The sequence below is a fragment of the Eurosta solidaginis genome, chromosome 2 (genome assembly GCF_040869045.1).
Source record: "Eurosta solidaginis isolate ZX-2024a chromosome 2, ASM4086904v1, whole genome shotgun sequence".
Taxonomy (NCBI): Eukaryota; Metazoa; Arthropoda; class Insecta; order Diptera; family Tephritidae; genus Eurosta; species Eurosta solidaginis.
In genome coordinates, this window is record NC_090320.1 from 303,657,562 (window position 1) to 303,671,634 (window position 14,073).

The 14,073-nt window shown below is 33.5% G+C and overlaps 1 protein-coding gene across 8 annotated transcripts in view; it reads right to left on the reverse strand.

The window, feature by feature from the left end:
- The window catches only part of spen (split ends), a 204,128-nt gene that overhangs the window by 124,682 nt on the left and 65,373 nt on the right, over positions 1-14,073 (reverse strand). For 2 of the 8 annotated variants that reach the window (XM_067768865.1, XM_067768859.1), the window contains exon 1: positions 11,644-11,767. The exons of 5 other annotated variants lie outside the window; for them this stretch is intronic. In XM_067768865.1, coding sequence (XP_067624966.1) covers positions 11,644-11,692 — 49 coding nt within the window. In that variant the 5' untranslated portion in view covers positions 11,693-11,767. Of the gene's footprint in view, positions 1-11,643; positions 11,768-14,073 lie in introns of those variants that run through there. One more of the 8 variants, XM_067768867.1, reaches the window with a different exon arrangement.

Below are 14,073 nucleotides of genomic sequence, written 5' to 3' on the forward strand. Positions count from 1 at the left end.
TTCAAAGTGTTACGAAAATTAAACTTGCCGAATTACATGTAAAGTTACTCCAGTGGTGAATTACCTTCCTGCGATTTGATTCTTTACTTTTCTATAACTTACAAGTTCTCTACTGAAAATGTTATGTCAAACATTTATCCTACAAGTTTTGTTCGAAACAATCAAGTGTGGCAACTACATGCGAGAGAAGAAATTGAGAATAAGTTGAGCTGCAACTGAAAGAATTGAGAATCAGTTTTGTGATTACTATTTTCATTTCTATATTCATTTGTATGTATATGTAGCAAGCATGCGTATTTATGTATTCACATATTTAAGTATTTACATATATGGCGACCGCCGTGGTGTGATGGTAGCATGCTCCGCCTACCACACCGAAGACCCTGGGTTCACATCCCGGGAAAAGCCACATCAAAATTTTCGAAACAAGCTTTTTCAATTAGAAGAAAATTTTTCTAAGCGGAGTCGCCCCTCGGCAGTGTTCGGCTAGAACTCCGAGTGTATCTTTGCCATGAAATGCTCTCAGTGAAAACTCATATGCCTTGCAGATGCCGTTCGGAGTCGGCATAAAACAAGTAGGTCGCGTCACGCCAATTTGTAAGAAAAATTAAAAAGGAGTAAGACGCAAATTGAAAGAGAAGTTCGGCCTAAAATCTCTTCGGAGGTTATTGTGCCTTACATTTATTTATTTATATGGCAACATAGCTACTTTCATACAAAGCTGTCGCAACAACTTTTTTTGTTCATTTGACTACTAAAACGGTCAATTACGAATCAACGATTTGTGCGCAGTTGATTCAACATTTTGTTGCGATGGATAAAAATTGACAGAAATATCGGTTGAATTGACCCGTATTTTGGTTGATTTTGCCAGTTCTTTTCTTTCAGTGTAAGGGAAATTTGATAATCAATTTTTTGAACAATTACAAGCAAGTGTTACAACACAAAACACAGCTATTAAATACATTTTCTTAAATATAACAAAATTTCACATCTCGCATATTGAGTAAGACATTTTTTTTTTTGCTTACGCGACAAGAATGAGTCAACGAGAATTTCTGACTTGAAGAAATTAGGAAACAGAATTTAACACATAATAATAAGCAAAACCTGATTAGCTAGAAAACATGTGAAACAACTTCATAACTGCGAAAAGCTGTTATTTAATGTACAATAAAATAAAATTTAAATATAAAAGGAATTACATATTAAGCAATTTTTTTTATAAAAATAGTACAAATCGGGTTTGAATCTGGAAAAACTTTAGTGACAAACGAAGTTTAGTGAAATAAAATTTTGTATTACCTACCGAAACCAAATTATTTAACTACACGTAGAAGCACACAGACAAGCACTTATACTACTTAGCAGATTATGTGTGTGCGATATAGCACGTTGTTATCTAAAATTAGATCTGAGATTCAACAATCAGCTCACTTCACGGCTTTCAAGCTAAGGTTCAAAAACAAGAAATATTAAATGAAATCTCAAGCTTTTGAAACAACAAAGATATATCAGAATAATCGCGGAGGTTGTTGTTACGAGTATAAAGTGTTTGTATTTATTTATGTATGTATATATAAATTTCTCTTATGAGTATTATATGTACAAATATATACATGTACATACTTATTTGGTTATATCAAATGTGTACAATAAACAACAACAACAATTTGCAAATGTCTCTAAAATAAATACGGAAATATTTTTAATTAAAAGTAAGCATTCACACGATTATTGTTTTTTGTCAGCTCAATAATTATTTATGTATTAACTAAAGTAGTTACACAATGGGAATTAGAATCAATTAACGCCCATTTAAAAAAAAAAACGTTCGGTGTTTGTAGATATTCATACTAGAGTGCCGCACGATTGAAAGTTTGAGCCTTAATCTGAATCTGTTTTGTACTACATGTATGATCGAACCAAATTTGATTTCAAATATCGATTATATCGGTTCTCGGGAGAGCGAGTGTTCGAAACCTGTTTCAGTTTTAATTCATAGAAATCTACACTTCCAGTTAAAAAAAATATCTAGTTAACTGTGGCATGGTTTCTTACCGACGTCCGGACTACAGTAGTGTTATCCCACCACTGAACTATCACATTTGTATAACAATATATATACCATAACACTTCATAAATATAGCAAAATGTTGTATAAAATCAATGACTTGCAGCACTTTTCACAAATGAAATTTATTATTTAAACATTTGGTTTTTGTTTTCAAACTTGTTTCAAAACATGTTTCTATTTTGTATATTTTTTTAAATTTTTTGGTTTTGTTTTAAAACAATTTTGAGATGTAAGACTTAGTGTTCAAATAAGTTTAAAATTTAAATTGGATAAAATGTACAAACACAGTAGTAAATTGAAATGTTTCCATTTTAGTTCAAAAATAATTCAAAAACTACTTAAGCCGATGAATGGTTTACAATTTATGCTAAAACCGCGCACCGAAACCAAACGTTTTAGCGGAAACCGTAGCTGAGCTGATTTTTTTTTTTTTTTTTTTTTTTTTTTTTTTTTTTTTTTTTTTTTTGAACAATCGTTCGTATCAAAAACTAAACACTAAACAACACAATTCGCTGCCGAGTCCACAAGGTGCTTTGCTGAATATCATTGCGACTTGTGGTTAGCCTTCAAGGGACCATCGAACTGGGTTCAAAAGAGGAGTTTCTGTCAAAGAAAACTTCCATATAGCCAATTTATCGCCAAATCGAAACCGCACGTTCGACTTATACAAGCGTAACTAATTTGCTCATAATAATATTTAAAGTTTCTGGCTGTTATCCTAAGAACCTTAATGTGCGATCTGCTTATAAATGTTAAAAATAAATAAATTGGGTTAAGTTTCGGTAACTATGCTTGTCACGATATCCCAAACGAACTAAACAATTTGTTTCATATCTTACCAAGTTTGTCCTTTGGCCAATATATAACATGCATTAGACTTTTGCGACGCATCTCCACTACGCTTTTATATCGCTTCTAATTTATTTTAAGGAATCAAAATTTATATTTGTTTGTTGATAAATCATGCGACTAACACAAGATGCAGTACAGACTATTCAGCCTTCATTTAGATTTTGTATAATTTAAATCATTATTTCCTAACTCTCTACACTGAAAGAAAAAAGTTGTAAAAGTCAACCGGGCCAAATCAACAAACAAAAATTTTTATTATACGTGAGTCAAAGCTGTGTTAACACAACCATTTTTGCAGTCATCGTAAGAATATCAATAAAAATTGTTATAATAACAAATTTTCTTAATTTGATATAGATTTCTGTGGTACCATGGTCCTTAAAAACAAAAAAGTGACCACCGTAAGCATACGGTTTTCTGATGCTATTGAAATGAGACCAATAAAATCAGTTCGTTCAATAGAAAAAACCAATTAGGTTGACAGAAACCTGTCATTTTTAAACGGTTTTATTTAGATTGACTTGACAGGCTGGACAGCACTTTTTTGTAATTGAATTTTGAGTAACTTCCCGATAAGCTACAAGCTTGAAACTTGGAATATAGTTCAGAACCCGATGACAATGCAATAATAAGAAAAAAATCGCCGCTAGGTGGCGCAAGGATCGAGATATTCACAAAAATCGTATTTGTGGTCCGATTTGGCTCTTATTTGGAACACATAATACATACAGTCCGGTAGAAGTGACATCAAAATATTTTGGAGTTGGATGAGGGATAAGCCTACGTGGCGCAGAGTCGAGTAAAGTCTTTGGAAGGATTATGTATTGAGGACTTAGATTGTAACAAATTGTCAGGAAAGAGTCCTTGTAATAATGAGTCACTAAATGAACTAAATAGAATGAGAAATAATAGGCAATTAAATAAAGACTAAAAACTAGCAAATAAAATAATTAAAAAACAAATGTTAAGGTAAACGTTTTTATTGAAAACAATACTTACATGAAGTAATAATAATACTAAAAGCTAGAAATTAATTAGGTAGGTCCTAGGTACTAGTTATCACACTCCTTATCATCTAGGGCGTTGATCAGACAATTAAATAAAAGCGTTGGACGCGTCATATTTCTATTGATAGTCATAAGTAAAACCAACTGAACCCTAATCAGGTTATGCTAGGTCTCACATTTTTAGAAATTTCACGCGCTCAACGCTTTTATTTAATTTTCTGATCAACGCCCTAGATTGATAAGGAGTTATATGACTAGTACCAAGGATCTACCTAATTATTTTCTAGCTTTTAGTATTATTATTACTTCATGTAAGTATTGTTTTCAATAAAACCGTTTAAAGAAGCGGTAAAGATGGGTTTGATGGTGAATGAGGACAAAACGAAGTGCCTGCTGTCATCGAGCAAAGAGTCAGCACATACGCGCCTTGGCAACCACGCTACTGTTGGCAGCCATAATTTCGAAATAGTAAGACTTCGTTTATTTGGGAACCAGCATCAACACTAGCAACAACATCAGCACTGAAATCCAGCGAAGAATCAATCTTGCCAATAAATGCTACTTTGGACTAGGTAGGCAATTGAAAAGTAAAGTCCTCTCTCGGCGAACGAAAATCATACTCTACAAGTCACTTATCGTCCTGCTATATGGGGCAGAAGCATGGACCATGACAACAGCAGATGAAGCGGCTTCGGGAGTGTTCGAGAGAAAAGTTCTTCGAAAGATTTATGGACATCTACGCGTTGGCGATGGCGAGTACCGAAGAATATTTAATGATGAGCTGTACGAGCTATACGCAGACATCAACATAGTCCAGCGAATTAAAATGCAGCGGCTGCGCTGGCTAGGCCATGTTATGCGAATGAAAGATTATGCTCCGGCCAAGAAAGTGTTTCTATCGGAACCCGCCTATGGCAGCAGAGGTAGAGGGCGTCTCCGTTGGAAGGACCAGGTGGAAAACGATTTAAACTCCCTTGGTGTGACCAATTGGCGCCAGTTGGCGGAGCGAAGGAGCGACCGGCGCGCCTTGTTGGACGGCCATAACCGTTTAGACGGTTAAGCGTCAATTAAGTAAGTAAGTAATGAGATCACTTATACTAAATGTCTTTTAATTCAAGAAAACAAACCCGATTTGTTGACATTACTAGCCCAATTTCTTTCGGTGTACTACGCCACAAGTAGATTAAAATTCAAAATTTTTCCACCATTTCAAGCGTTTTTGATCTACATACGTGTGTATATATGTATGTACATTCATACGTGTCGGCGTTTAAATGGCTTATTTTTTCTCGACTTGACAAATATTTCTACGGAAATATTTTTTTATTTCTATTTGTATATTTACCTATCTATATCCTATTGCAAAAAAAAAAACATATTCTTAATATTCATGTAAATAATACCTTAATTGAATATGAGGAAGTGGATTTTATTTGTTTTGAAACTGAGTGAATTTAATCAAACTTGATTGTTATTCTGAATAGCTGTATATTTTGAACAGTTATCAACTAGAACCGATACATTGTTTCAGCAATGAATCTATCTATCTATCTAAAACTAACTAACATACATAAATAAAAGATCTTTTTTGAATTTTGTCATTTGGCGCTTTGAAAGAAACACTTTTAATTTGTTCCTAATGAATTGGGGGTCGTGTATAAGTTAATTAAAGGCCATCAGCTTAATTAACTAATATATTGCTCTGAAAATTATATTTACCATTTGCAATTGTATGTTTATTAGAGATATTAGTTAGTACATGCTAGAGTACGTGGCAGACTTTGTTTTGCTCGAAATTTGTTTGCCTTCATTCCAAATGCGAGCGTCGCTTCTCTTCTTCACTATGTATCCAATTCCTTTCTACGTTATCTTCCATTTTTTTATACCCCGCTGTACTTGTAGACAGGGTATTATAACTTTGATTGGATAACGGTATGTTGTACAGGTGTAAAGGAATCGAGATATATATACACTTCCATATATCAAAATCATCAGTATCGAAAAAAAATTTGATTGAGCCATGTCCGTCCGTCCGTCCGTTAGCACGATAACTTGAGTAAATATTGAGATATCTTCACCAAATTTGGTACGCTAGCTTATCTGGACCCAGAATATATTGGTATTGAAAATGAGCGAAATCGGATGATAACCACGCCCACTTTATATATATATAACATTTTGGAAAACACAAAAACCTGATTATAAAGTAAATAATACACCTAGAATGTTGAAATTTGACGTGTGAACTGATATTGCGACTCTTCATACCAATTTGAAAAAAAAAAAAATGTTTAAATGTGCGTGGCACCGCCCACTTGTGATAAAATCAATTTTGCAAATATTATTAATCATAAATCAAAGATTGTTAAACCTATCGTAACAAAATTCGGCAGGGAGGTTGCCTTTACTATAAATAATGCCTTGAAGAAAAATTAACGAAATCGGTTAAACCACGCCCACCTTTATATATGTAAAAGATTTTTAAAAGGGTCGTGGACTAATAAAATAAGCTTTATCTTTGCAAAAAAGAGCTTTATAACAATGTTATTTCATTTCCCAAGTGGATTTATAACAATAAATGGGAAAAACTTCGAATTTTAAAAAATGGGCGTGGCACCGCCCCTTTTATGACAAACCAATTTTCCATGTTTCGGGAGCCATAACTCGAAGAAAAATTAGTTCAGAATAGAACCATATGTATGTATATGTATTATTGCGCTGCCTTGTAACAGTATTAAGCACACAAAACAAACAACAACAGCATTTCAAGTGTACAGCTGGGTATGTAATGTTCGGTTTCACCCGAACTTAGACTTCCTCACTTGTTCATTTTAATCTTGTCCCTCCTCCCGCGTCCGAACCAATTCCCACACCAACTACCGCTCCCACTCCCACCCCAACTCTAGCTACCACTCACACTCCCACTTCTACTCCCAATATCATTATCCATGGTTTAATTATTCAAGGTTACCCATGTACCCATAGACCTTCTTGTGCTTTTACTTTCCAAACTTCCAAGTCGCTCCTAAAAATGAAAAGTGTTATTTCTATTCAAACTCCTTTTTGAATAACGAACAAAACATATCATGTAGTAGACCATTGTATGTTGGTTGTCCACTTTAAATAAATAAAATAAAAATATGTAGGACTGAAAGTTTTACTTTTCAGAAAAAAAGTGTTAATTTCGAATACTATTTTAGTTTTGTTAGTTTATTTTAATAGCATTCGTTTTATAAATAATTTTGCTTTAAATTTAAGGTAAGTTACAATCATAATGCAATAATAAAGGTGATGTCAACAACAGAACTTCACTTTTTCGGCAGCTCTATTGCCAGTATTTACATGTTTTACAAAAGTAATAAATTTGTATTGCTTCATTTTCCATACAAATTTCCTAAAAAACCCAGTTTTCTGCAATGTTCTTTCTATATTCTTTTGGGGAAAACAAAGTTACGTTAATCTTTTGTAAATTCTGCTCCGATCGTAATAGAATTTAAAGGCAATGATGTACTAATCCGTGGTGGTTTAAAATACACACCTATTATATTTCAATTTGTTTGTTTTTAAACAATTTTTACCCTTTTGTAGCGGCGCTTTTAAGTAGTTTCCGCGTGCAGATCTTGTGGCCCAATAGTACAGTACTTACTTGTTGTCCTCGGGCATAGATAACGTTACTGTTAGCCTTCTAATGGCAACCGTTTCATTGTCATCTTGAACCCTGAAAATCTTCGTTTGTTTTCATTTCAAGAAAGTAGACAAGAAAGATGTTAATTAACGAATTGATTTGCGGATTTTACTCACCCTCAAACTTACTTAAGCGGCTGAGGGTAGAAAATGTGAACATTTGAATGTACTTGAGGGTGACAATTTAATATTGAAAATATGCAAGCCTATTATAGGGTTGAAATAAAGTCAGGAAAAATTTACAGCCCTCAAACAGAACATACTATATAGTTAAAAAATGTAACGCAATTGCGATTTGTACGTTGAAATTAAGTAATTTAAAGCCCAGTATAGTAATACATTTTGTATATATAGAACACAAATTTTATATTGAAAAGCCCACGGCTATGACAAATCTCACTGTCTACTTTAAATTGCATATGGAAAAGTCTTCAAACACATATGCATTATACACAGGAGCTCATTAAGATTTTCTTTAATTTAGATAGCACATTCTTAAAAAAAATTTGAGACGTGTAGTTTTTGTACTGGCAGCGTAGATACAAAATTTTTATACTCAGCTGAGCAGAGATCACAGAGTATATTAATTTTGTTCGCATAACGGTACCAAGTAGCGGAATAAACTAATCGAGATATAGACTTTTCTATATATCAAAATGATCTGGGCGAAAAAATAAATTCATTTAGCCATGTCCGTCCGTCCGCACCTCTGTCCATTAACACGATAACTTGAGTAAATTTTGAGGTATCTTAATGAAATTTGGTATGTAAGTTCTTGGGCGCTCAACTCAGATCGTTATTTAAAATGAACGAAATCGGACTATAACCAAGCCCACTTTTTCGATATCGAATATTTCGAAAAACCAAAAAAGTGCGATAATTCATTACCAAAGATGGATAAAGCGATGAAACTTGGTAGAGGGGTTGACCTTATGACGCAGAATAGAAAATTAGTAAAATTTTGGACAATGGGCGTGACACCGCCCACTTTTAGAAGAAGGTAATTAAGGAAGGTAATAAAGATGTAATTTGGCAGTCGTTGAAGATATCATTATGAAATTTGGCAGGAACGTTACTCCTATTACTATATGTGTTCTTGATAAAAATTAGCAAAATCGGATGAGGAATACGTCCATTTAAAAAAAAAAAATTTTGTCAAATTTTAACAAAAAATTTAATATCTTTACAGTATATAAGTAAATTACGTCAACAATCAACTCCATGATATGGTTCAACAAAATACAAAAATAAAAGAAATTTTCAAAATGGGCGTGGCTCCACCCTTTTTCTTTAATTTGTCTAGAATACTTTTAATGCCATAAGTCGAGTTTACACATCCTAGTGAAATTTAGTAAGGGCATTGCTTCTTTGATGATAACTGTTTTCTGTGAAAATTAGTGAAATCGGTTAAAGCCACTCCCAGTTTTTATAAACAGTCGACAGTTTAACACGATAACTTGAGCAAAAATCGATATATCTTTACTGAACTTAGTTCACGTACTTATCTGAACTCACTTTATCTTGGTATAAAAAATGGCCGTAATCCGACTATGACCACGCCCACTTTTTCGATATCGAAAATTACGAAAAATGAAAAAAAAAGCCATAATTCTATACCAAATACGAAAAAAGGGATGAAACATGGTAATTGGATTGGTTTATTGACGCAAAATATAACTTTAGAAAAAACTTTGTAAAATGGGTGTGATACCTGTCATATTAAGTAGAAGAAAGTTAAAAAGTTCTGCAGGGCGAAATGAAGAGCCCTTGGAATCATGGCAGGAATACTGTTCGTGGTACTACATATATAAAAAAATTAGCGGTACCCGACAGATGTTGTTTTGGTTCACCCTGGTCCACATTTTGGTCGATATCTCGATAACGCCGTCATATATACAACTAAGGGCCACTCCCTTTTAAAACCCTCATTAATACCTTTAATTTGATACCCATATCGTACAAACACATTATAGAGTCACGCCTGGTCCACCTTTATGGCGATATCCCGAAAAGGCGTTCACCTATACAACTATGGCCCACTCCCTTTTAAAATATTCTTTAATACCTTTTATTTGATACCCATGTCATACAAACACATACCACGGTTACCCTAGGTTCATTTTCCTACATGGTAATTTTCCCTTATTTGACAAAGGATGAAGAAATATCGTTTCAAAAAACGTCACCCTTGGTCTACAATTTGGTGGATATTTCCCAAACGTATGTGATGTGGAATTAAAAACCACTTATAAACCATCTACGAAACCAACGCAGCAAAGCTCAGCTGAATATGTAATGTTCGGTTACACCCGAACTTAGTATTCCTTACTTGTTAGATTTTAAAACCATTTTGAAGAAATATTTTCTCTAATACTCGGATTCTTCTCGAACACAAGAGGGAGTTGCGAGACTCGAAAAATCGAGAACTTGGCTTTCTACAAGATACTCGCATCTCGAAATACTCTTAAAGCTAGCGAACATCTCGATATCCAATATAGTCGCTGCATTAGCATGCGCTATATATACATAAAGCTTACGATATCTTCCTCAAATTCTCGAACGAGTACTGCGAACAAATTCGAGAAAACGCAAACTCTTATTCATAAATGAGTAATCGAAAAACGTATGGACAAATCCATCAACGATATACAAAAAAACAAAAAGCTAGGTACAAAATAAGACGACTGAGAGCTTTCTACACTGATAATGACAAATACTTATTTTAAAAAATTTGTTTAAATCTCGGGAATTTGGCTAAAATTTGTGGTTTGTTCTGGGAACCCGAAATAAAAATATGGTAACCCTAGTTGGAACTCCAAATTTTTGCTTCAATGGTGGCAAGGAGTTGTCAAGAATATCTAGCAAATATTTGAATGCCGGCTTGTTTAGCCTCTATTATTGCCGAAAACTAATTGAAAAAAAGTTAAATTTTTATTCAAAAGTGCTGAAAATAGAAGTTTTTAACTTACAGTGGATCATTTAGCTCCAAAGGGTTAGAACAGTCCCTTAATTGCCTCCGAATCGCTTTCACATGTATATTCTCCTAGCGCTCAATCAATACCAACCTAGGTGCAATACTAAACATTTTTTTATACATTTTTTATCTCTATTTTTGCTGTCTTCTAAGGAAATATGTGCTTGTTTACAAAATTTACACAATTGCAAGTAAATTATTTGTTCACTGCTAATTCACAATAGAGCATCAGCTGTTTCGAAGTGAACTTTTGTTCGCCCGAAATTGCCGATAGGCGGAAAAAGTTCACCCGAACAAAGAAGTGAAGGCGAACACTTTTCCGTGTGAACTTCGCGATAAGGATGATTACAATTTCATCTCGTAGTTACAAGCCTTGGCTTTAAAGTTAACTCCCGGCTTATTTCTGCACATGACATTCGTTTCAGCATATCAAAAATATACAATGCCCTTAGCAACTTGGCATCCCTGTCCTCCTCATAATATGCAATTTCAAATAGATAAGGCACTTATTGTGTCTCATATACATAACTTATTTTAAAACCGTGTATAAAGTTTTAGATTGTGGATCCAAAAACAAACTAAATTTGACCATTAACACTGTACAAGGTTCATATATATTGTAAAATAAGGCTCGACCACATTTCGTCCGACGCAACAAATATAATTGGATTAAGAATAGAAACCTACCTCAATATTCAAACTGTTTTGTTTTTATAAAAAGTAATTAAATTTCAACAAACTGAATATTTTAACGAGAATCTAAAATTGATACAATCTTCAAGAACTCGAAATAGTAGTCGCCTCCACATTATTCTTTGTTAGTGACGTGTGAGTGTGGAATTCGTTATCATTTTAAGCAATAGTCTCGTCCTAGCTTCCAATCTTCTGCACCCTGTAATGGCTATGTAGTAATGTTACAAACTAATGTTTGTTTAAGCTTAATTTTAGAAAAAAAAAGTTTTAATTTGCCTTTTGAATATGTGAAATGAAAAGACTCCAAGTCTTACTGTACTTCGAAATAAATAATAATAATAATTACAGGTAGTTACCAAATCTTATCAAAATCCGCTCTTTTATTTTTGTGTCCATCGCGTACATATGAAATAGTGTATCCAAGGCGTTTCCCAAAACGTTATTTGTCACTCCTGATTTTAGGCACAATGGACTAAACAACCGAGGCTGTATCGTATCTACCCAATTAAGGCTTATCCCGAACTAAACCCTTTAGATACTAGTAGTAAGCTATGTATGTTTGTTTATACAAAAAAAAATATATGTATGATATTTCTTATTCGCATTTGCTATATACATATGTATGTTTGTATGTCTGTAAGTAAACCCCACCACAGTTCTGAGTATTTCATTTTAGTGTTCTTTTCTTATATGCATGTATGTATGTATATACATACATATCTATATAGATTTGTGTGTAGTTATATGTGAGTGCAATGTTCATTTGCCGGATGATGTGTTATTCCATTCCCATGTCTGGCATGAATATGTACATATGTATGGATGTATATAGATATGTACGTGTATTTTATTTATAAAGAATTAAGTATGCATACATATCTTTATATTTATGTTTGTGCCTATGTGTCTACTCATTTTGTGGGCTTGTATGCGTATCTCTGTTTTTCTATATCGCATGACTCATTTTCCATTACCGCACAACACAATCCAATAAACAATTTGGTGTTGTTTTTGTGTTTTGTTGCTTATTTTGTTACCGCACTGCCTATCGCCGCTGCTTTGGCCCAACTATTCGACGAGTAATTTTTCATTATTTTTATACTCAGCATGCTTTGCACACAGGGTATATTAACTTTGATTGGATAACGGTTGGTTGTACAGGTATAAAGGAATTGAGATAGATAGACTTCCATATATCAAAATCATCAGTATCGAAAAAATATTTGATTGAGCCATGTCCGTCCGTTCGTCCTTCCGTCCGTTAGCACAATAACTTGAGTAAATATTGAGATATCTTCATCAAATTTGGTACACCAGCTTATCTGGACCCAGAATAGATTGGTATTGAGAATGAGTGAAATCGGATAGCCACGCCCACTTTTTATATATATAAAATTTTGGAAAACACAAAAAACCTGATAATTTAATAAATAATACACCTAGAATGTTGAAATTTGACATGTGGACTGATATTGAGACTGTTGATAAAAATTTGAAAACTTTTTTTTAAAATGGGCGTGGCACCGCCCACTTGTGATAAAATCAATTTTACAAATATTATTAATCATAAATCGAAAACCGTTAAACCTATCGTAACAAAATTCGGCGAGCGGTTGCCCTTACTATAAGGAATGCCTTGAAAAAAAATATCGAAATCGGTTAAGGACCACGCCCACTTTTATATAAAAGATTTTTAAAAGGGTCGTGGACGAAAAAAATAAGATATATCTTTGCAAAAAGAGCTTTATATCAATGGTATTTCATTTCCCAAGTGGATTTATAACAATAATCAGGAAAAAATTCAAATTAAAAAAATGGGCGTGGCACCACCCCTTTTATGTCTAAGCAATTTTCTGCTTCGGGAGCCATAACTCGAAGAAAAACTAACGAATCGCAATAAAATTGGGTACACATATTTTCCCTATAGCAGGAAATATTTCTAGTAAAAATGGACGGGATCTGTTAAAGACCACACCCACTTTTATATAAAAGATTTTTAAAAGGGTCGTAGACTAGAATAATAAGCTATAACTTAGCAAGAAATAGTTTTGAATCAATGATATTTCACTTATACAGTTTTACTGTAAGAGGAAATGTGGAGACATTTTTTTTTTTAACGGGCGGTGCCACGTGTTATGTAGAAAAGTAATTTATCTGAAATGAAATGTACAATTGAAGCTCACGCTGAGTATATAATGTTCGGTTACACCCGAACTTAGACACCTTTACTTGTTTTTTCACAATTTGCTATTAAATTAATTTCAACATTTGCATTTACAAATAAAAGTATATTTGAAAAATGTAAGAAAATACACCCATATGTATGTCTGCGTACGTATCGTGCTTTTTAGGCACGTACATATGTACATACATATTTACATATTTAAAGGTTCATCTATTGATATGTATGTATATATGCTGGGCATAATGTATGCACATATATACATAGATAAAAGATCAAAGAAAAACATGGCAGCCATCCAAGTGGTAGAGTACGTACGTAGTAGGACCTCGTGCACAAAAACAAAAATAAAACAAATATGGAATGAAGCTTAGAACAATTGTTGTTGTGACCGTCGACGAGCTTTTTAACTCTCCACACGTGCTGATTTATTACTGATAGAAATCTATCAGCCCAATTCTAAATATTCCTTAGGAATTTTGTTCTCGCGGATTTTTTTATTTCCGCGGAAAAATTTCTCCAATTCTTTTCTCCTAGGGAGAACAATAATTGGGGAATAGGTATTTCGTATTTTCGAAGTCAGCTGTTTTGTCAATTGAAATTT